The sequence below is a fragment of the Pteropus vampyrus genome, unplaced genomic scaffold, assembly GCF_000151845.1.
Source record: "Pteropus vampyrus isolate Shadow unplaced genomic scaffold, Pvam_2.0 Scaffold61, whole genome shotgun sequence".
In the NCBI taxonomy this organism is placed as follows: domain Eukaryota; kingdom Metazoa; phylum Chordata; class Mammalia; order Chiroptera; family Pteropodidae; genus Pteropus; species Pteropus vampyrus.
The window spans coordinates 2,654,883-2,676,885 of NW_011888842.1; the positions used below are offsets into that span (position 1 = coordinate 2,654,883).

At 43.7% G+C, this 22,003-nt stretch overlaps 1 protein-coding gene across 1 annotated transcript in view; it reads right to left on the bottom strand.

Moving 5' to 3' along the window:
* Positions 1 to 7,459: 7,459 nt before the first annotated feature.
* ASTN2 (astrotactin 2) overlaps positions 7,460 to 22,003 on the bottom strand; it is an 843,256-nt gene continuing 828,712 nt past the window's right edge. Inside the window, exons 22-23 of the mRNA XM_023531046.1 lie at positions 21,077 to 21,260; positions 7,460 to 8,285 (exon numbers count right to left, since the gene is read on the bottom strand). Of these exons, the coding sequence (XP_023386814.1) occupies positions 8,048 to 8,285; positions 21,077 to 21,260 (422 nt within the window). The 3' untranslated portion in view covers positions 7,460 to 8,047. The remainder of the gene's footprint in view (positions 8,286 to 21,076; positions 21,261 to 22,003) is intronic.

Consider the following 22,003-nt stretch of genomic DNA (forward strand, 5'->3'; position numbering starts at 1 on the left):
TCATTGACTGTGGAGCTGAATAGCTTGCAAGTGAGTGAAGAAACTACGTCATCCCTGATCATTAAACCTAGTGAACTGCAACCAGGCTGGTATTTGTACTACAGAACCACCTGGGGAGGCGGGCCTGACTTGGCACTAGCCTTGCTTCCTGAGTAGAGGTAAGGCTTTCTTCCCCACCCCTCTGTACCTGCCCAGACATCAGGAAAGGGGATGTGCCTGGGGTTACTGAGGGGTCAAGAAAGCATTAGAGATAAAACCAGGGAATATTCCACTCTGTTCCTGCTGGCTGCATGACCTTGGACAGGTCCTTTCTCCTTCTGGCCCTCAAATCTTCTCATTTCTAAACTGAAAGCTTTGGCCTCTGGCAGAGTTATGAGAACAGAGCTGCAGAGTCCTGTGTCTTCAGTTAGAATTATATCCCAGCTCCCACTGACGATGTGACTCCAGACACATCACCTAACCTTCCTGCACCTCTGTACTTGGTCTGCAAAGCGGAGATGTCGACAGTGACATCATGGGGTATGAGTCACAACTAAATGAGATAGTGCAACTAATGCACTGGGCACATCCATGGCCATGAAAAGTATTCAATAAATGGTAATTACTATTCTTGTTGTTATTGAAATTTATCATTCCAATCTGAATCCCCAAGTGACCTGCCTCTCTGGCCCTGGGGGAGGGTGCTGAGGCCTTATATTTGGACAGATTTTTTCTAGTTCCTGGACAGATGGTCTTTCAACCCCCAGTGGCTCCTTGGCAATCTCATGGATGGATCTTTTAATGCGTCCCAAAGAGGATTACTTTGGGGGTCAGAAGAAGCCCAAAGACCTGTACTGGCTTGGAGATCCTATGTGAACACAAATCCAGCCTCAGTTTCCTTGTCTACAAAGAGCAGATCATGAGCCCTGTCTTACAAGACTCAGATAAAAATCGTTTTGAGACTACGTGGACCTGCGTCAGCACATATTCTGGCCACTTACTATATGTTTTAACCTGTCTTGGGAACAGGAGACATTAAACAAGGTCCTATCCAGGAATTTATATCTTAAAGGAAAAAAAGACACCTAAAAGGATAATGAGAACTCAATGGGCTAAGCAGAAGTATCACCAAAGTATGGAGATTGTAAATGCCAAAAGCTAAAGGCTCTATTTTGAATTTGGGGAGTATGGTGGAAGCAGCTTTTTTGGAATAAGTAACACTTCTCCTCTGGGAGTTTGATTTGTAAACCTCAGTGTTCTCTAAAAATATATAGAATTCTTTACTCCCTTCATTTAGTTGTGGGCCATGACGGCTTGAAATCCCAAAGTATTAGGGCTAAAGAATTCCTCAGTGAAGTTCTAGCCCCACCAATCTGTTTATAAAAAGACACTGAGGGCAAGACTAGGGAAAAACTGGCCCACGGCCCCAGAGTCTGTTAGTGTCAAAGATGGGTCCGGAATCTGAATTCTCAACTTCCCATTTGGGGAGCTCGCTGCTACCAGAACTAACAACCTCGCCCCAGCCTCCTGATAGCTCTGTCTCTGTCTCCATCTGACTGTCTGTCTGTCTCTCTCCCTCTCTCTTACACACACACACACACGCACACACACACACACACACGCACACACACACACACACACTCCTGCTTGTCCATCAGAGCACACCTGTGGCCCCTTGCACTCCTCTACTGCCAACTCCTGTAAAACAGGAAAACAGAGCAGCTTGGCTTTGGCTCTAACATGTACAAACACATGCAGCAGAGTTTCCAAAGAAACAGACAGTGAGTGCCTTTCAGGGTCTGGCAGTTTTATGGGCAGAGGCCATTTAAAAAGCATAGACTCACACAAAGCCCGTGCATTTTGTTTAGCTGTGGCCTTCTCTCCAGACCCTTCACATGTTGCATAGATGGTACAAATCGGAAGGGCCACTCTTCTCAAGAGATTCTGGGCCTCCATGTGCTTCCCTGGGATCTTTCTTCGGGGTCCCCTCATTCTAGGCATCGAGCTCAATTTCATTGGATGAGCTAATTTTACTATGAGCTACGTCCAGGGAAAGGTTCCAAGGTACAGAGAGAATCCTACCCAGTCCATGCTCTTGCATTACTCACAGTCCTATGGGGGACAATGGCATCGAGCGAGGGAAATGCTGAAATGGAGGCAGGTTCCTCATTATAAGACCCCAGAGGAGAGAGTTACTGACTTCTTCTGGGAGAGACAAAAGGTCTCAGGGAACAGGTGGAACATTTCAGGGGGATCTGCCCAAGTTGGAGGAGCACCCCAGAGGAGCCAGCAGCTCATACAAAGGCCGAGGTTTCCCCTCGGGAAGGTGTAAGAGGGCAGTTTTTGAGATTTGTCACTGTGGCTGCAGGAATGACAACAACTAACATTTGTACAGTACTTGTTACATGACAGGTACTGTTTCAAGCATCTGACATATGTTGACCCATTTAATTCTCACTATAACCTTATGAAGTGTGCTACTATCTCCCCCAATTGTCAGAGGAGAAAAATCAAGGCATGGAGAGGCTGTCACTTGCCCAGGCTGTCGAACCCTTAGCAACTGGTGGCTTGTTTAACCATGAGTGGGACTGAGGTTGTTTCGAGGGCAGAAGAGTTGGCTGGGGACCCATGCTCGGCTCCAGCCTTGCTCTATCTGAAATTGGCCAAATGGAGCCATTCACTGTGCCATTGTCAACTTCAAAGGGAGGTAGTGAAGATAAAAGGGAGAGAGAAGTGAAAAATGTTCTTTGTACACGAGTCGTCATCTAATGTAATCTCTCATGTTTGTGGCACATACATTCCCCTCCCCCACTTGGTGGGGGCATGTGGAGAACCCAAGGCCCACAGGGGGCGAATGACTTGCTCAAGGTCATCCAGCCACTTTATTACCGAGGCAAGAACCCAGAGCTCCCCACCTTGGGAAGCAACAGAGTACAGTAGTTAAAATTTGGGGGTCAGATGACACCTGGGTTCTGATACTAGCTGTCTGAGACCAGGGAGTTACTTAAACCCTCTGGGATTCAATTCTCTCATCTGTAAAATGGGGATGATATTTATATATTATAGAGTCGTGAGGTATATATAAGATAGTACATATGCAGAGAATCTGGCACATGGTAAGCAATCAATAAATTAAATGATAATATTAATGAGGATGATGATGGAGAAGGAGCAGGGGGGAGGATGAGGAGGAGAAGGTGATGATGATGAAGAATTCAGTACTCTTTCCATAAGTCTGGTACTTCACTCTTCCACAAGATGCTACACTGGATTTACACAGTCCCTCATTATGGTTCACACCTGCACTTGGAAGTCATAACATATTTGTGCATAGTTACACACAGGCCCATGCATGACTTCCACATAAAGCTAAATTATATTCTTAGCTCTCTTATGTTCCAATTACTGTACCTGCATGATATAAATCATGCTTCATCCATGAACTGTCTATTGAGTCCATTTGATTTATCATCCATTTCATGCTCCAACTAGTTCTGCCCAGTCTAACATTCAGACACCAGAAAGGAAATGGAAGATCCAAGACTCAGGGTCTCCTAGTTACTGAGTCCTGTTGAGTTAACCTCCTTAATACCACTCAGATCCAGCCTCATCATTGCAATGACCCTGGCTTAGGCATCCTCATCTCCCTCTTAAACAACTGCTTATCTAGTCCCCTATCCTAATTCTAATCCTATCCTACCCTATCCTAGCCATCCTATCCTATCCTATCCCTATCCTAATTCTAATCCTATCCTACCCTATCCTATCCTATCCTATCCTATCCATTCTATCCCATCCATCCTATGCTATCCAGTCTCCATGCCACTGGCTTTCTCCCTTCTCTTTAAGCTCCTTCTCTGCAGCCAGAGGAGTCTTTTCAAATGCTTATCTGTCCATGTAACATCTTCTGTGTTCAATCTCATGCTTTTCAATGGCCAGTGTGGTCTGGCTCTGCCAACCTCTCCAAACACAGCCTCCATCTCTCAGACCACACCAGTTGCTCATCATCCCTCAAATATGGCACTATTTCACCAACATGTTGGTCTCTGCTCATAATGCCCTTTCCCTATTACTCTGTTTCCTGAATTCTTATACATCCTTTGGCTGTGAAGGCTTTCCTGAGGCCTGTCTTCCAGCAACAGAGTTAACTGCATCCATCCTTCCTTGTGTAAATATGCTATTGTAATAACCACTTATTGAGAGCCTTTGTTTTCAAGAACCCCTTGACTTTGTATACATTTTCTAATTTAATCTTTCTTACAGTTCTTTGAAGTCATGTATTTATCCCCTGTATAGGTGAAGAAAGTGAGGTTTAGAGATGTTAAGTTAATGTCAGCTAAACTGAGCCTCTTAATTAGCAAGACCTGTTGAGTTTGTCTTATAAACTTCTCTCAGCATCCAGGCCCTCTTCACTATAAATTGCACAGTGAATATTTAAACCCAGATTGGCTTGACTCCAAAATGTCTGATTTTATCACCCTGCATCCAGTTAGCTAAGGTCAGGGGTTGCTTAAGGGCAGGATATGGGTCTTATTCATCTGGGTGCCCCAAACCTGGAAATTAGTACTCAGGTATTGGTTGGAAATTAGAGGACTTAGCTTTTAACTTAAGATGACGAAGGGAAGCATTACACCTATTTGCCTCATGAGATAGTAAGCAGAGTGTTTGCCAGCTGGAAATACTTTGCCCAAGTTTAAATCTCAGTAAGTCAACATCACCACTCGCTAGCTAGAAGATTTGAAACGTTATTCAACCTGCCTAAACCTCAGTTTCTTCCATTGTAAAATGGTAATCATAATAGCATATGACTGATTTGTACATGGTTAAATGAGGTCCATGTGTAGAGTCATTGATATGATGAGCACTTCCTAAATGGTAGTTATCAGCACTTTTCTATGCAGTCCACCCTTATCATAAAGCCTACCCAGAGACGATGCTTTTGATTGTACAGAAGATGGGAGTCATCTAGGGGCGATATCCCGTGTACTCCTAACACACACCTCCATGTGTTCACAACTTCTTTATTCAATGTGGAGACCATATGAAATATCTCATCTTTGCCAGCACAGTGGGACATGAGCTCCCCTGGCATTTTCCGTGGCAGCACATGAATCAATCTGGCCACACAAAGGCCGAGGTACTGAACCCAGAAGCCTCACTTGCTCTTCAAGAATTTTCGTTTTTCTCTTCCTGATGAAACATCTTAACAAATATTGGTCTAACCTCCTTTCCTGTCATGGCCAGGTGCATGCGCATGCACGCACGCACACACACACATGCACACATAACCTGTCTAGTCAGGCTTCTGGAATCTCACTCTGTAGAGCCTTATGGTGGCTGGGAAGGGCAACGAGCTCCACAGTGCCAGGAAAAGGTGATTGAAACCAGAGAGGTACATGGACAGAAGATCGATTGGGGACAGCCTGGTGGCAGATGCTCTCAGGGGCCAGCTAACTTTGGCTAACTGGGAAGCTTATCCAGAGGCTTCAACTGTCAGTGAGAGCCTCAGAGAAAACCACACTTGGGCTCTTGTTATCATGGTCACTTCTCTTTGAGTTAAATTTCTGATACTATTTACGATTCATATATTATCTCACAGGCTGTTAGTTATTAATTCCATCTCTTAATCAGACTTCTCTAGACCTTTCCCAGCCAAAATTTCCTACTCATCTCCCCCAGATTCATGGCATTATGCATGTTGTCTCTATAAGAAGGAAAAATAACCCTATTATATATTGTGCTGGATGCATTATAGTTACTATCTCACTCAGGCCTCACAGCGACCCCATCAGGTGGGACTATCATTGACTCCCCTTTTTTTCATTACGAAATTGAGGTTCAGATGTCAAATTACTCACCCAAAGTAATAGCTGGTGAATGGCGGCAGTCAGATTCAGACTTAATCAGGTTCAGACCACAGCCCCAGCATATTAGAAAGTTTAATTTTCTGCAATGGTTGAGCTAAATTTTTCTTCAGCTTGGGTCAAGACAATGGAAATTTACAGCAATGAAGTGTCTCGGCAAAGGCCTGGAACCTAGGGCTCAAGACAGGGTATATATGAGAGGAATTTAGAACAGGGCTTGGCATATGATGATGTCACAGATTGAATGTTTGTGCCCCCCCCCCCACACAAACATTATATGATGTTGGTTCCTCTCTAAATATACTGCCCCTGGGAAGAGAAGAGTTATCAACACCATAGGAGGAAATTATTCAGCTGAACTCCACCTACATGCTTGCAGAAACATAAATCCAATAATAATACAACTTCTTGAAAGAGCACCTTTGAGCTTAAAGTGTAGGAAGTTGAGTAGATCTCTAGGTACTTGAGTCATTTGGAAGAATCTCCTTTTGCCTTGTTTCCACATGTGTATTAAAGTCTGAGGAAGAGGGGGCAATGTGGTGGTGGAAACAACCCTAGATTTTCAGGAATAGAACTGTTGATCTACCAGCACTCATCAGCATTGAGAAGTAGGCATATTTCTAACTGCTTATCTCTACTGATATTCAGTATCTTTTTCTCTCTGACTCCCTATAGTGCCCTACTCTCTTCTCTTTAATAGGTGTCTTCCTTGCATTATGAAATACTTGACCTATATGCCACTTTTTAGTCAGCTAGCTTCTCTGAGCTAATGCCAGGATGTTAGGAATCTATAATGCTGCTTTGTACCCATTACCCTTCTAAGTCACACATTAGAAGCAGTTCAATTGTCATTTAAAAGATTTCAAAGGTGGACTGTATCACAGGATCCAAACTGCCTGTATCACATGATCACATGTGACTGTATCACATGATCACAGGATCCAAACTGCCGTCACCTCTTGCCTGGAAAATGACAACAGTCCCTCACCCTCTCTTTGGGGCTTTCTCCAGTCCAACCTTCATCCTGTAGCTAGAGTGGTTTTTCACAAAGAGTAAGCTGACCATTTCACTCCCTTGTTAAAGTTCTAGAGTGGCTCTCAGGTACTTCAAATGCTGTCAAACTTTTTGTCCAAGCCTTCCCTAGCTCTTCCTAGATCCCAACCTTACCTCTTGCTACTTCCTACTTCAATCTTTATTCTCAATGAAAGTGCTTTCAGCTCTTTAATGAATTACATTTTCTCTTATCTCTGGACTTCTGCTCATGTTGTCCCATCTGCCTGGAGTAAATCTCATCCTTCTTCATCCTGTATGGCTCATTCCTCCTTATCCTTTGAACTTAGGTACTGCTTTCTTAAGAAAGCATTTCAGAACCCCTCCAGTTTGTTTAACGACCCAACGAAGAGTTCAAAGAACCTCCATTCTTCCCCTACAATAGCCTGAAATCACCAGATTGCTTTTCTATAATTCCATTGGCTGATAAGTTCCCTGAGAGCAGGAAGCTTCTCTGTCTTTAGTTCCATGCCCAGTGACTGGCATATAATAGATCAACAATAAATATTTGTTGAGTGAATAAACAGAGGTTCCCCCAATGGTAAGAAACACTAACCAAGCAGAAAGAGAGACAATAGGAATTTTTAATGCATGGAAAGTCCTGCAGAGACTCTGGGCAGACCCACAGGTAGCAGGAAGAGGCAGGGGTCCTGCAAACTCAATAACATCTGAAAAAAAAAAAAAAGTCCTAAAGACCCAAGCTTCCTCACTGCAATAATCCTAGGGGTCTCCTTCCTGATGCTGAAGAGGTCCAATTGTCTCTCCTAGGTCTCCTCCGGGGTCCATGGCAGGAGGGAAGCTGAGTGTGGCAGCAGGAAGGAGGAAGAGGAAAGGCCGCTTGGTCTCCACCTGAAAGGTCCTGCCTTGAATTGACCGCCATCCATAAGAAAACGTTTAAAAAGGAGAGACTTCGATAGAGTCAAATAATATCTTAGAAAAAATAAAAGATAGAGAAAAATGGATAATTCCAGTGGTTACAAAGTTCTCTGTCGGCTATCCACAAGAGAAAGAGTTTGCTTTGGCCTTGCTGGCAAGCCTCACTTGCCAAGCCCATCCTCAGCTGTCCCCCAGCCCACCCAGGCCCCAGGGTCCATGAGAGTACTGCGCCCTCTCCCACGGAGGGTCTCTGTGCTCACGGAGGGTGCTGCCCTCCCTCACCGGCCCTTGGACTCCCCATACGTGTTTCGGGCCATGGACACCATCTTCTCCTCGCACGTGATTTTGGTGTCCTTGAGGATGCTGTACCACACCATACCCGCAGGCCGGACCTCCTCGCTGCGGCAGAAAAGGTAGGGCACGGTGTCCACACGGCTCTGGATGTAGGCGCTTCGCAGGAGGCTAGAACAGTGGCTGCTCACTCTCTCCAGCCGCCGCAGGATCAGGTGGGCCTTCCTGAAAAGTAGGAGGAGGCAGTGATGTAGGGAGAAGCCCAGATCAAGGGTTAAGCCTTTGAGTGGTGATAAAGGTCGACAGACAAATGAGGACTTCTTGTCCCACCAATTTCCTATCCATTCCTGACCTGAGTGTGGTATTTCAATCACTTATTCAAAAATCACCCTAGAACCTGTCCTCTTCCATTGTGCAATAAGTAAAGAATGAAAAAGAGGTATCACTTTTGACCTAGCATTTTCAGTTCTAAGATATGAAAGTCCTCGGAGTGAGAAGGTCACCAGCCCTTGGATTCTGACCAAGTGGAAATTATTACAATAATGATAAACAACAACGACAATAATGACTAAAATGTATTGACATTTAAAAGTGCTAGAAATTGGATAGGTACTTTACATACATTTTAAAAATGTTATTTTATCTTTAGAACAGCCCATACACATCATTCTTTCTACTCACAATAAGTAAGTGTGAAGCCCAAGGTTCAGGGGAATGAAATTACTTGATCGACGTCAAACATCAAGTTGACCATTGGAGCTGGGCATTTGGAATTAGGCTTGACTACCTACAAGTATCTCTCCAACGGTCCGCTTTCATGTTTCCTTAATTCTCTTATATTCTTTTCTCACAGTCAGGAAATTTGGAAATCTTGTGTCAAAGCCTTAGTACGTATGACCCAAATCAAAACTTCTCATTTTTCTCATCTCTGAAATAGTGATGGTGGTCTTACCTTCCTAAGTTGGTCGTGAGATTAACTATGAGAAATGCCCAAAGCCTGGTAGAGAGTAAGCTCCCGCTAAATGACAGCTACTGTTATAAAGAATTGTTATGATGATGTTTCAGGATCAAGGTCATACTAATCACTAATCTAAGCGAGAAATCACTCTGTACTGTGGTGATCATCATTAGTAACTTATCTAGAACCCTTTATCCAGCACCAGAGAGAAGACCCATGGGGACATCTGACGGTTGCACAGGAAATTAAGGCTAGCAAGGATCTCTGAGATCATCTAGTCTGGGGGTTCTCAATGACAGGACTATTGCATTCGGACTGGATAATTCTTTGTTGTGGGAGCTGTTTTGTTGGAAGTTCAGCATCACCCCTGGGTCTTTACCCAGCAGATGCTAATAGCGGACTCCACCTCAGTCATAACAATAAAATTGTCTCTAGACATTGCCAAATGTCCTCTGGGGAGCAAAATCAGCCCAGCTGAGAACCAATAACCTTGTCTAACCTACTCACATTAAAGATGTGGAAACTGAGGCTTAGAGAGGGAAAGGAATGTCCTTTCCCCAGGTGATACCACAAGTCAGTGTCACTGTCCATATGTCCTTGGGTGGAATCTACTTTTCTCTGCATCTTAGCATATTCCAGATGTCCAGGAATCCTGAGAGGCTAAACTACAGGCTCTCTCCTGTTGTCTTCTCCATGTCCCTCTGAGACCCCAGGAGGTAGGACTTTTTATGACAACAGACCCCACAAATGGGGGACTGTGTTAGGCACCTGTGTGGCGGCTGGAAAAGGGCCAGTCTTATGTGTGTACATTTTGTGGGCATGATTTATGAGGTGCCTTTCAAAAAGTCTTCTTTATGTAATTCACGACTTGGGTAGAATATTTCCTATGGTGACAAGAATTCATAGCTCCATAATCACGTTTGAGGTGAGTTGCCGCTCTTCCCTCTGGCAGGAGCCCCCCAAGAGGAGCTGAGGAGTTTATGTCTCACCCCTCCTCCTTTGAGTTCTTGCTCTGTTCCTTAATAGCTCCATGTCCTTGGGAAACTTAATGTTTCTAAGCTTGTTTCTTCACTTGAAAAATAGGGCTGTTGAGAAGTTAAAGGGATAAAGCCATTGGTTGCTCATTTACTGAGCATTTATTACATGGCTGAGTTCCCCATCCAGTGGTAAAGATGGACAAATTAAAAGTTACAACACAGGTGGCAAGAGCGGTGATAAAAGGAGGCATGGGACCTGTGGGAAAACAGGAGGGTGCCTCGTAGCTCTGGGGACATCCGAGAAGACATCCTAATAGAAGGGGAACTTGCGTTGAGTCTCATAAATGAGTAGAAGTCAGGTAATGAAGATGGCAAAGGCATAGCAGGAGGCACAGGTAAAGGCAGAGATAAGGGATTGCACGGACCTTCTGAGGATTTACGGCGGGAATCCAGTGTGCAAGTGGGAATGCACTGAGAAATGGAGAAGTGGCAGGGGCCAGGCCATTGGTGCTTAGAAACCAGTGGATAAAGTAATGGAACGCCATGTGGGTTCTCGAACCTGACTGCTTAGGTTCAAATCCCAGCTCGGCCACTTACTAATTCTGTGATATTGATAGAAATTAACCAGTTGCGTCTCCATTTCCTTACCCATAAAATGGTAGTGATAGCTCTACTGTATCTATCACAAAGGGTAATTTTCAAAATCAAGAAAGTACTAATAAATCTATAATAAGCCCTCAATAAACGTTACCTATGATTATTTTCTTGGGAGTAAGTAGGGGAGTTACTGAAGTGTTTCCAGAAGCGAAGTAACAGGTTCAGAGCTAGACGGTTCAAAAACACTTCGGGTTGCCTTGAGGAAAACTGAACTGGGGGAGGACAAGACTAACAGCAAGAAACGAGGCAGAGAGAACACATCCAGGTGTTCAGTGTTTCCCGTCATTGTTCTTAGGGGTCCTGGTTTGCTTGTTTGCTCCATGTCTTTAAAGAGCTACTTTTTCTGTTTTCTCTTTTAAAAAAGGGAATAACATTTGCCTACCTCCTAGAGTTATAGCGAAGATTAAGTAAGTTCATGCATGTAAAACTCTTAGGAAAGTGTTTGGCACCTAGTAAAGACCTCATTTGTGTTAGAAAGTATTGCCAACATCAGCACCACTGCCGCCACCACCAGCATCATTATTCGTGTACTGGTTTAAAACTCGGGTATCTATAAGTCAACAGTGGGAGATAGACACACAAAAATAGTAACAGCCTCTAGTTTAAGCACAGAATGCTGGGTGCTATGGAAATATCTAGAGTGGACATCTAATTATTAGTTTTGGGGCTCAGAGAAGTCTTCTTAGAGGATGTAACATCTAAGCTAGGTCTTTAATAATTAAATTTTTGAGGTAGATGGGGAAGCAGAGGGAATAGCTCCTCTGAAATTAGACTGGAGACAACAGAAACCACCAGTTGTTTAAAATGGTCAGTGCAAAGAATGGGTAAGACACCAGACAGTTGGCAAAGATCAGTCTATTCAGACTTTTCTATGCCATGGTGAAGTATTTTATTTGTGGGGCAATGGAGAATCATTGTCTGATCCAGACAGTCACAAAAATAAGCCACAAAAACAAAATTAGGCTAGAAAGGGCAATTCCTCCAATATGCCCAAATGTTTTGTCTTCACAGGCCTAGCCACTTCCTCTGAGAGAATCCTGGAACTCAACTGGACCAAACCTCCTTTTGTTCAGATGGGGGAACTAAGGTTTGGAGTGAGAAAATAATTTGCCTAGAGAAACAGCTTAGTGACAAAGGCAAAGCTAGAGCCAGGGCTCCTGATTGTACAGAGCAGAGATGAAATATCTGGCTCTGAAGCCTCGCATTCAACCTTAGCTCTATAACTTAATGCCTATGTGAGACATCGGCAAGTTCCTCAACGCCACTAACTCTTAGCTACCACATTGGTAAAATAGGAATAATAACAGCATTTTAGGGAGGATAAGATGACCTGAGGAATTTGCTTAGCTCTCACTAAATGTTAGCCCAGGTTCAGAGTAGCATACTATAATAGAAAGCACACTGGCATCAGAGTCCATCAGGGCAAGTCACTTCTCCATGAGTCTGTTTCATCATCTGTGAAATGGCATGGAGATGCACATCTTGTAAGGCTTTTGATAGGCTGAAATGAAATGGCTGCTCACAGAAATCCAGTACAGGAACCTGCATGCCATAGGCACCACCCCAATGTCAGTTTGCTTAACTGTTTCCTGCTCTTTTTCGACCACACGTGATGCCTCAGCACCTTGGTTTGCGTTTAGACAACGAAGACAGAAGAATTCAGAGGGTGGAGCCATGAAGATACGGACCTGAGGTGTTCAAAGGCTAAACAGGAGGAGGGGGTGTGAGAGACAAATGGCGAGAATGCTGGGTAATAAACTGCAGGTGATAAGAGACACATAAATCGAAGGCCAGGGATGCTCCAAGTTTTCCCTAGAGGGAGAGATCGTAGGTCAGAGTGACCACTTTTCTTAAATACCAGAAATGAAATCTTCCCCACTGTAGACAGGACTCAAGTCCACTGGGACAGGAAGCCAGACATGAAAGACAGACACTGCACACTAATTTATGGTTGTATTAGCAGGTGAGATTGAGACAGGGAAGGCTCATGCAGGAGTCAGGAGCTGGGATCAAATGCTACTTTGCCAGGAACTGTAGAACTTCTGACCAACTATTCTATTCCCGGCCTTACTACCCTGTCAGCTATTGACAGAGACCTAATTTCTAAGACGTCCTTGGAATGGAGAGAAAGAGAAGGGCAATAAGGACACATTCCTGTTGGCCTCTCTCCCTCCTCCCTGCCTCCTTGAGTTGAGCTTAAATGTCTGTGTTAGCTGACCTCGAGCTTCATGAGAATCGAGGGCAGGACGTGCTTGCAAAAAACTGGAAAACCACCTCCAGAAGTGGGGAGGACAGGTTAAGAGGAGTAAGGATTTCATTCATGCTGCCCTGGTCAGGCCACATCTGGAGCGCCCCAGTCACTTCTGGTAAGAGAGGCATATGCAAACTGCAGCTGGATCATGATGCTGAAGGGCATCTCGAAAGCAAGTCTTCTGAAGAACTGCTCAAAGCAGGCATGGAACGTGAAGCGGGTACTTAGGAAAATTGTTATGATGTTCTAGGAACTGAAGATAAGTGGTGGGGAAAAACTGAGGGTCAGAGATGATAATGACTATGATTGATTGAGTACTACTGTGTGCCAGAAACCTACACAACATCATCTTAAATGTAATTCTCACCCCGATTCTAAAGTGTGCACTTTATTCCCAGTCTTCAGATAGTAAAAGTGAGCCTCAGGCTGGTCATATGATTTGACCAGGGTTAACAGAGTGAGAGAATGAGATCTCAGACCTCTGCTGCAAGGCTCCCAAATATTACTGATGAAGCCAAAATGACAGAAGGCAAATTTTGACTCAATGGAATCAAAAACTCTAAATGTAGAATGAGTCCTTCCATATTTCCAGTGGGCTCCCCCTCACTGGAGATGATCGACTCAAGGAGTCTGTCTTAGTCTATTCGGGCTGCTTGAACAAAATACCACAGATGAGCTAGCTTATAAACAACAGAAATTCTCTTCTTACAGTTTTGGATGCTGGGAAGTTCAGGATCATGGCACCGGCAGATACGATGTGGGGCGGTGGGGTGAGGGCCCACTTCCTGGTTCATAGATGGCACTTTCTCACTGTGTCCTCATTTGATGAAAGAAGCAAAGGATCTCTCTGGGGTTTCAATTTTAAGAGCATTGAGCCCATTCATGAAGGCTCCATCTCATGACCTCATGTTCTACCTCCTAACATCATCACATTGGGGATTAGGTTTCAACGAGATTTTGGGGAGAGACACAAACATTCAGATCATAGCAGATTCTAATAGTAGTGGGGCCTGACGTAGATCTTTTGTTATTTTTGTTTGTTTTTAGTCTAAAAGGAATTAGGGGATTGACTCACAGAGAAAGACCATCTGCTGAGCATCTGATGAGCACTTCACCAATGAACCTGGTATGACACAACTGAAAAAAACATTGAGTTCTTAAGATGAGAGAACTATGTTCATTGAGGTCTAATCATGCTTCAAAGTCATGCTACAGTGTCATCTCCATGAGGGCTTCCAGACCGTCCCAGCTTTCATAAATCATGTTTTTCCCTTTGTTGCTAAAGCATTCTGTTTGTTTGTCTGTTGAGACTCATAGTACGCCTCCCTCAGTTGTACGCATATATTGGGACACCATGTGTTATGATGGACAGGACACTGGTTTGATATCGGAAGACAATGTTTTGCATTTGGACTCTGACACTTATTAGCTGTGTAACCTTGAACAATTTACTTTACTCTCTGTGGCTTAAACTTCAAAATCAATTGTTCAGGAGACGATGTGAGATATAAACGACTGGACCCATAAGAGTCGCTCAACTAATATTTACTACCTGCTTTTTAGACAATGTACAGCAACTGATTGTCCAGAAGAATCAGTTGCTGTACACTGTCTCATAATTAATAAGGGTGAATTAACTTGAACTGGGGAAATTCTCAGTCCTTCGCTTTCAAAACATAGCATTTCTCCGGCAGGGGTTAATAAAGGGGATCAAATGTCACAAGAGCAGCATGTAGACCTAAGGAAATAATCAGGCAAGTGGACCAGATTGAATGTATAAAGAGATTTGTTTATAATAGCAAAGAAGTTAGAAGAAACCTAGTTGGTCTTTAACGGAGGACTACATTTATCTAAGTGCATGGCTAAAGGGCCCTTCAAAAAGGCAACATATTTACATACGAATCCCTAGGAAAAGGCTTGTATTGTTAAGTGTAAACAGTCGGATAAAAGAACACAGTGTATATACTTGTTAAACGTAGCAGAGGTGGTGGAAATGGAGCTGTGGTTGTAGAAGCGGACATGTCCTTAAGTCTGTGTCAGTTTCCCTACTCACGTGCCTATCAGTGTTGTATCTGTATCTGGAAAGGTATGAGCCACCGGTGACGGTTTTATCTCTGGGCTGGGATTATAGGGTTCAGAGGTGCGGATTTTCCACTTTCCATTTTATGTACATCTGAATCATTTGAATGTTCCAGAAGGAGCAAGAATTACTTTTAGAACAACATACGGCAAAGGTATCTCCACTTTGAAAACATGCTTCCATACACGTATATTTTAAAGTTGGTATGATGAATCTGTGCAAGGAAACCATGGTTTTATGGCTTCCCAGTAGTTCGCTGGAATTTCTTTCAGAATAAATTCCCATCAAATTTAATCTCAGACCACCTGCACTAAAGAGAACACCAGAAGCCCAGTTACTCTCCCTGCATATATATCCTCAACGCTAGGTTTAAAATGTGATTTTAAGGTGACTAGTGAAAATATTTACATTTGGCTTTGTTTCCTCCTCATTCTCTTGCAAGAAACCATGAGACTTTCCCAAGAAGTCATTCCTAAACTGATGGTAAGAATGAGTTGAGTCTCAACTAACTCAAAACTATTTCAGTTTGGAACTAATGGAAAATTCAAGATAATAAACAATTTTGCTATATTATCAGTGGGGAAACTGATATATGGGATACCTATTCAAAGTCATAGCGTGTGTTGTTTGGACTTATCCATTCTAAGATATCTTCAATTATAAGAGTTGTCATTGATTTAAAAACAGCCTATCAAGAAGAAAGAATACAACACTTAATGTGCATACTCACTGTGCATAATCCATCTTGATTCTAGCAATGTCAAAATATAAAGAAAAAAAATTTAAAATGCACCCAAGATTATAAGAATATGGCCCTGGAAGCCTAAGTCTGCTCTTTTTCCCAATGTCCTAGAAACTGCAAGAGAGTTAATTCAAGATATCTAAGGAAGGAGCTCATGAAATCTTGAACTGAAAGACTACACAGTGACAACCCAGGCTTGACTATTTTCACTAAGGACACAGCCTACTGTGTTCACAGAATGTGCCAACTCCTCAGACGGGAAAAGCTTCCTGTCTGCTTATGTTGAGAAAGATCCCAGGCTGACCAAGCCCGTGATGGTTTCTGTGATCTATTAACAATGCCTGCCATGGATAAAAGAGGGGCTGACATCATAAATATACCATTCTTAGTCGAGATAGATCAGTTCCACTGAAACAAAATCTCTTCTAGTACTTAGTCTCTTCTCCCTACTCTATCATTTCAGTCAAATATAACTGAGAAGATAAAGAAGCCCAAGAGTAGTCAAGGATGTTCTGACTGAAGAAAATTCTGGTCTCTGGCCACCTATGAGCTCAGTTTTTCAAATCTCCTAATAGTAACCGTATGGCTGGGACAGCTGGGTGCCAGCAGGTCTTCTCTGAGCAGCTGTTTGAAGTAATCTGTTGTTGTCACGGGAACCAGGCTCTGGAGGACATTGGTCTGACAGATTTATTAGGCAGAGGTAAGTGATGCCCTTTTGTCTCTAAATGTTATGGGGGTATGTGACAATAGATCCGAGGGTCTGATGATTACAGACTAAGGGAATCCTACTAGAGCTCATCCCATGATGTGCTCCTCGGAAATGTTCTTATCACTCCAGCCACCCGAGGTCCCCAGGCCACAGGAGGTACGAGGCTGGAGGTGAAAGGACACTAACGGCATGCCCGCTCTCTGGTCTCTGTCCTCCAGGGTTTGCTGGGTCTTTGGCTTTGGAGACCAGCCCTTTTATGTAATAAACGCAGCCCAGAATGACATGGAATTTGTCCAAGGTCACACAGCAAGTGGGTGGCAGAGCCAGGACATGAGCCCAAGGCTCCTGGCTTGGGGGCAGTCTTGCTCTCTCTTCTTTCCACTTTGAGTTTCCGCACACACACACGTTTTGCTAACCTTTGAGAGGCAATGGCACGTCTGCTCAAATCGCTCCCCTGTTCAGAAACTTGACCTAGCTTTTGAGAGAAAGAACAAAATCCATAAGAGCCATTGCGATTTGATCGCTGCTGAACTCTCCGGCTTCCCCCCACCGCCCCCCCAGTGCCCCTTTACCCTCTAACCTTGAACTCTCTGCCCAGTGAGATTTATGGTTCTCAACTGCAGTATATTCTCTGGCCTGGCCCTTTCTTGTCTGCACTGGTTGCTCCTTTCGATGAGAACATTCTCCAGCTTCAACCTAGAGGATTCCTAGCCATCTTTTAATTCTAAGCACACACTTTACTTCCTTCTGCAGAAATGCTTCCTTGAGCTCCAGCTCTGCACCAGCTCTCAGCATCCAGAACCTCGTCACTCAAAGATATGTTTCTGAACCTGAAACACTGACATCACCTAAGAGCTTGCTAGAAACGCAGGGTCTCAGGCCCATCCCGGACCACTGAGTTGGTTTGAATTTTAATAAGGCCTGCAGGCAATTCTCATGCAGGTTAAAGTGTGAGAAGCACTGCTCTAAAACACACCTCCTAACCTCTTTTCATAGCATGCTTCTTGTGCCATGTTACACTACAACTGCCTGCTGACCCATCTTTTTCTCACTAGATGTTGAGCTTTGTAATGACAGAAGCTGTCTTCTTCACTCGGGTATTTCCAGCCTATGGCATGGCATCTGGCACATAGTGAACACATTAAATGAACCAATAAATCAATAAATTAATGAAGTGACGTCTCCTCAAGTCTCTTACTACTTGCAAGAAAACTGTATTTATTTAGGATGCTATTTTTAAGCTACAAAGACCTTAGAGTTCATGAAATTCAACTGTTTCCAACTGTGATCTAAAGGTCCTTGATAGCTCAGAGAGACCTATCTGTCACTGGGTACTGGAGGGGAATTGAAGAGGAACCCCAGGAGGTGAGGCTCCAAACCACCCCAGTCTAACTTTTACCAGAACAACTCTATAGTCATCTGGTGCACACATCGACTATCCAGTTATCCAACTATTCAACAGGTAATGATTTAGCACCTACTTACCAGAATGAATGAATAGGACATAAAGGATCACTAGCTACATATAAATTGACATTGTAATGGGGAAGAGAGATAACACATAAGTGAAGACATATGCAGTATAGGATACTAAAACCAGTAGGTACAACGCAGAAACTTAAAACAGGAGGGTGTGATAGAGTGAATGAATAGAAATATTAAGGATATTCTAAGGAGATGACACTCTAGCTAAGATCTAGGACTCTAAGTAAGATTTATTTAGGAAACAAATTTTCCACTGCCAGAAAAAAAAAGGAAGTACCACTATATCAGCTCATCCTGATCATTTTATAGGAGACTGAGGGCCAGAGAGGACCAGAGCCCAAGGATGCAAAGTGAGTTTAGTAGCAGTGCCAGGATGAATTAGAATGCATCTGCCCTGATTCCTTTTGACATGCCAGTGTGGCATGTTGGAGGAATGTCAGATGCCTTCCAGAGACCAGAAAGACCAAAAGAGGAGGAAGTTGTGTGACATGGATGGGGATTGGCTGACAGTAGCTGGTGACTAGTTAGCCAGAGGTTAGCAGGTTATCACAATCCGTTACTGAGAACGCTGTCCTGTCTCTGTGGACAGCCAGGCAGCCTTTCCAGAAGATTTATGCCCTGGGTCACAAAGGATCCCAGAAGGCTGCAGAGACAAAGTCAGGAGTGGAGCTCTGGTTTAGCTTCCACGCAAACCCCCATCCACAGGTAAAATGGCAGCCGAGGCGACTCAGGCAGCAGCTTTCTTCTGGGGCTCTGTGCTTCTGCCTGTCCTCTTAATTTAGCTTTTCTCTGAAGAACCTTCCTTTCACATGAAAGGAAAAAAATTACAGTCCAGGGCCCAAGAGAACTGATAAGGCCCAACCCAGGGAGAGGTCCCTTTTATTCCTTGATCAAGCTCTCATCTCTTTCCCTGATGGCCTCAAAGCCTTGGAAGGGTATTACTGCAAGTGTTCTAAGGGCTCAGGGTGAGAGCTCAGGGCAAAACCAGATTCCATAAAAAAACTGCCACTCTGGGCAGCTCATTTAACCCCACGGGGCCTCCCATTCCTTCTCATTTATAAATGGAGAGGCTATCCTACTTTGCCCAGCTTACAGGGTAATTTTAAAGCCTTTAAAAACACAACGCACTGTCCACTAAGTATTTGAAGAACTCATGCAATTCCCTCCAATGCCGCAGACATCATTCTGCCCTAGAACACAACACTGTCTCCCCTAAATTATCATCACAACAGCTTCTAGGGCCTCACTGCTTCCCTCCTGTCTGGACCCCTCTAGTCCACGCTTCCAACTGCAGTCAGAGTGATCTTTCCCTCTGGAAGATCTGATAATACAGCTCCCCTGTAAAAAACACTTGACAAGCTTCCCACTACCCTAGGGAGATAATCCAAACTCTTTAACCCAACTACTTAGCAGGCTTTCGGGGACTGGCCCCCGCTGATCTGCCCCTCTTATCTTTGACCACTCCTGCTGTCACACATTTTGCTCCAACTGCATGGAAATTCTTTCGGTTCCTCCACACAGTGTGTACCAGCGTGTAGAAGGATTTCCCCTGGGGCAGAGGAAGGGATTTTAGGTGGTCCTCAAGATGATCACAGAGCTAGTATTAGAGGACAACGAATCACGCTGGGAAAAATGGCTAGATTCCCTTTTTCATTCTTTTCCCTTCCTCCAGATGACTCAAAACAAACAAACAAAAAAAATAGTAAAAGTTTTGGTCTAGAACTGTGTCTGCAGCACTTCCCTCACACTTGCTTACTCCTTTTGAAAGGGAGAGCCTTGGGTTCTGCCAGGATTGAACATCGTTTTTTGTTTGCTTGTTTTTTCCATTGTGTTGAATATTTAGCTTTAATTTTCGATTGAGGTTAAATGGTGTTACTTTCCCCTTTTCAAGATCATAGAGTGCTTTCTTTTCAAATATATTTTCAAAAAGAAGCGAATCTAAGAAAGAAATATACAACGAATAAGTACACAGGGTATAGTGATATGGCAAAAAGTATAAATGTTTCAGGCAAATTATTAAAATTTGAGAGAAGAACCTGGTTCTAAAGTAATATTATCTCCTCTGAATATTTCCCAGGTGAGTCTCTCTTCCCCAAACCCTCCAATCTTCCTCTAGCTCCACCTGCCTGACCCCTAGTCACCCTCTAGGTCTCAGAGTTTCAGCCCTTGGGAAGGCTTCACTGGGTTACCTAGACCAGGTGTCTATGCCTCACCTCCGTAAATGGCCATATTCTGCTTCACGACACTTACTATTCCTATTCTCTGCAATTTCTGGTTTAATTACCTGCAACAGTAAGCTATGTGGAGGTAGGGGCCGATCCACCTTTTTACTATTGCATGGTCAACCACTAACTTGTAAAAAAGTAATACTGAGTATATGCTGAATAATTAAATGAATGAATTGTTGTTAAATGCAAGGCATGAAACGCAGCCACCACTTCATATACTACTTCATTCAGCTTCAGAAGATGGCAACTCTGTCTTAATTATGTTTGAATCCTCCATGGCACCTAGAACAGGGGTTGGCAAAGTGACTGCAGGTGACAAAAATCATGCCCTGATACATGCTGAATTTATGAATGTATTTAGTCATGCTCACTATCGAGTTTCATTCCAGAAAACCTCAGATTTCTTTGTTTTTTTTTTCCATTGCGTTGAACGTTTAGGTTTAATTTTCTATTGAGGTTCAATGGTGCTACTTTCCCCTTTATAAGATGATACGGTGCTTTCTTTTCAAATATATTTTCAGTGAGAGGTGAATCTAAGGAAGAAATATGGAAGAGTGGGAGGAACTCTGGAACAGGGGCCATGACCCTATCACCCCTCGGTGATCCTGGGTGAGACACATCCCTCAAGGAGCCTAAGTTTCCCATCTCTAGAACTGGAGGTGGAAGTCGGATGAAGAGAGTGATTGATCAAAAGAGCACCGATGCGTCTCTCTTCTCTGACATTCCAAGAGTCCGCGAAGCTCAAATCTCAAGCTTCTTTCTTTCTCCCTGCCCGTTTCTCATCTCCATCTAGCTGTGACACGACTGAGGTGACTACTACCCTAATTTATTTGTGAAGGCCCATTCTCGGCCTGTGGGGAACAGGGTTAAGTCAAGTCAAATGGAAGCAAGGATACCTCGCCCCTCGGCTCACACTGACACGCTCGTACCTGGGCCCCAGCTCGTCCTCGCTCCTCCAGACGAAGTCGCCGAACTTCTCGTAGTGCGAATTGTAGTGGTGCTGGACTCGGAACAGCATCGAGGCCGAGACCTCCATCAGCGTGTTGTAGGCAGTCTGCTGCTCCTTTCCACTCGTGTACCCATTGTACAGATTGTAGATCTTGTCGGCTATCTCTGAGGAGGAAAAAGTGCAGACGTAGATCACTGGACGGCAGGAAAAAATGAGGCTGGAAACACACCTCGCAACGAGGAAGGCATGTTTGTGCAGGAGTTCACCTGCATGGTCTTGTGGGCAGGGAGGAACCTTAATTCTATCTTGAATACGTCACGTGACTAGCTGTGTTTGTTATAAATAAGAATGTCTGTTCCGAAGTGCATTGGGACGACTAAATTGAAAAGTGGGTGTAAAGTACCTGACACGGGGCCTGGCACGAAATTACTGCAAGTTAAATATTAACGTAAGTTTTGAGCCCATGGTTTAACATAAAATTTCACACATATGCAGAGGCTTAAGCAAACTCTCTTGGGCTCATCTCAACAGTCTCCTTCTGTCTCTCCTCTGCCATATTTCCAATATATTTCTGTGATCATGTCCGATAGGTCTCCATTCAAAGACTTTTCAAAGAAAACCCAGACTCTTCTGCTTGCCATTCACAACCATTCACACTCCTTCAGCCATTCCTACAATTGATGTAACTTCAATTCATCATGGGTTGAATTTCTCCTGAGCAGAAAGCACATTTTTCATCTTTAAAGATCAAAATTTATATATGGCCCTAAGTCACTGCTAACAACAGTTGTCTCTAGGAGAATCTGGGGGACTTGAGGTCAGGGTGAGAGGAACATTTACTATGCCCTATTTTCTACTCTAATTTTTATTAATTTTTTTTAAACCATGTGCATGTGTTATTTTAAAA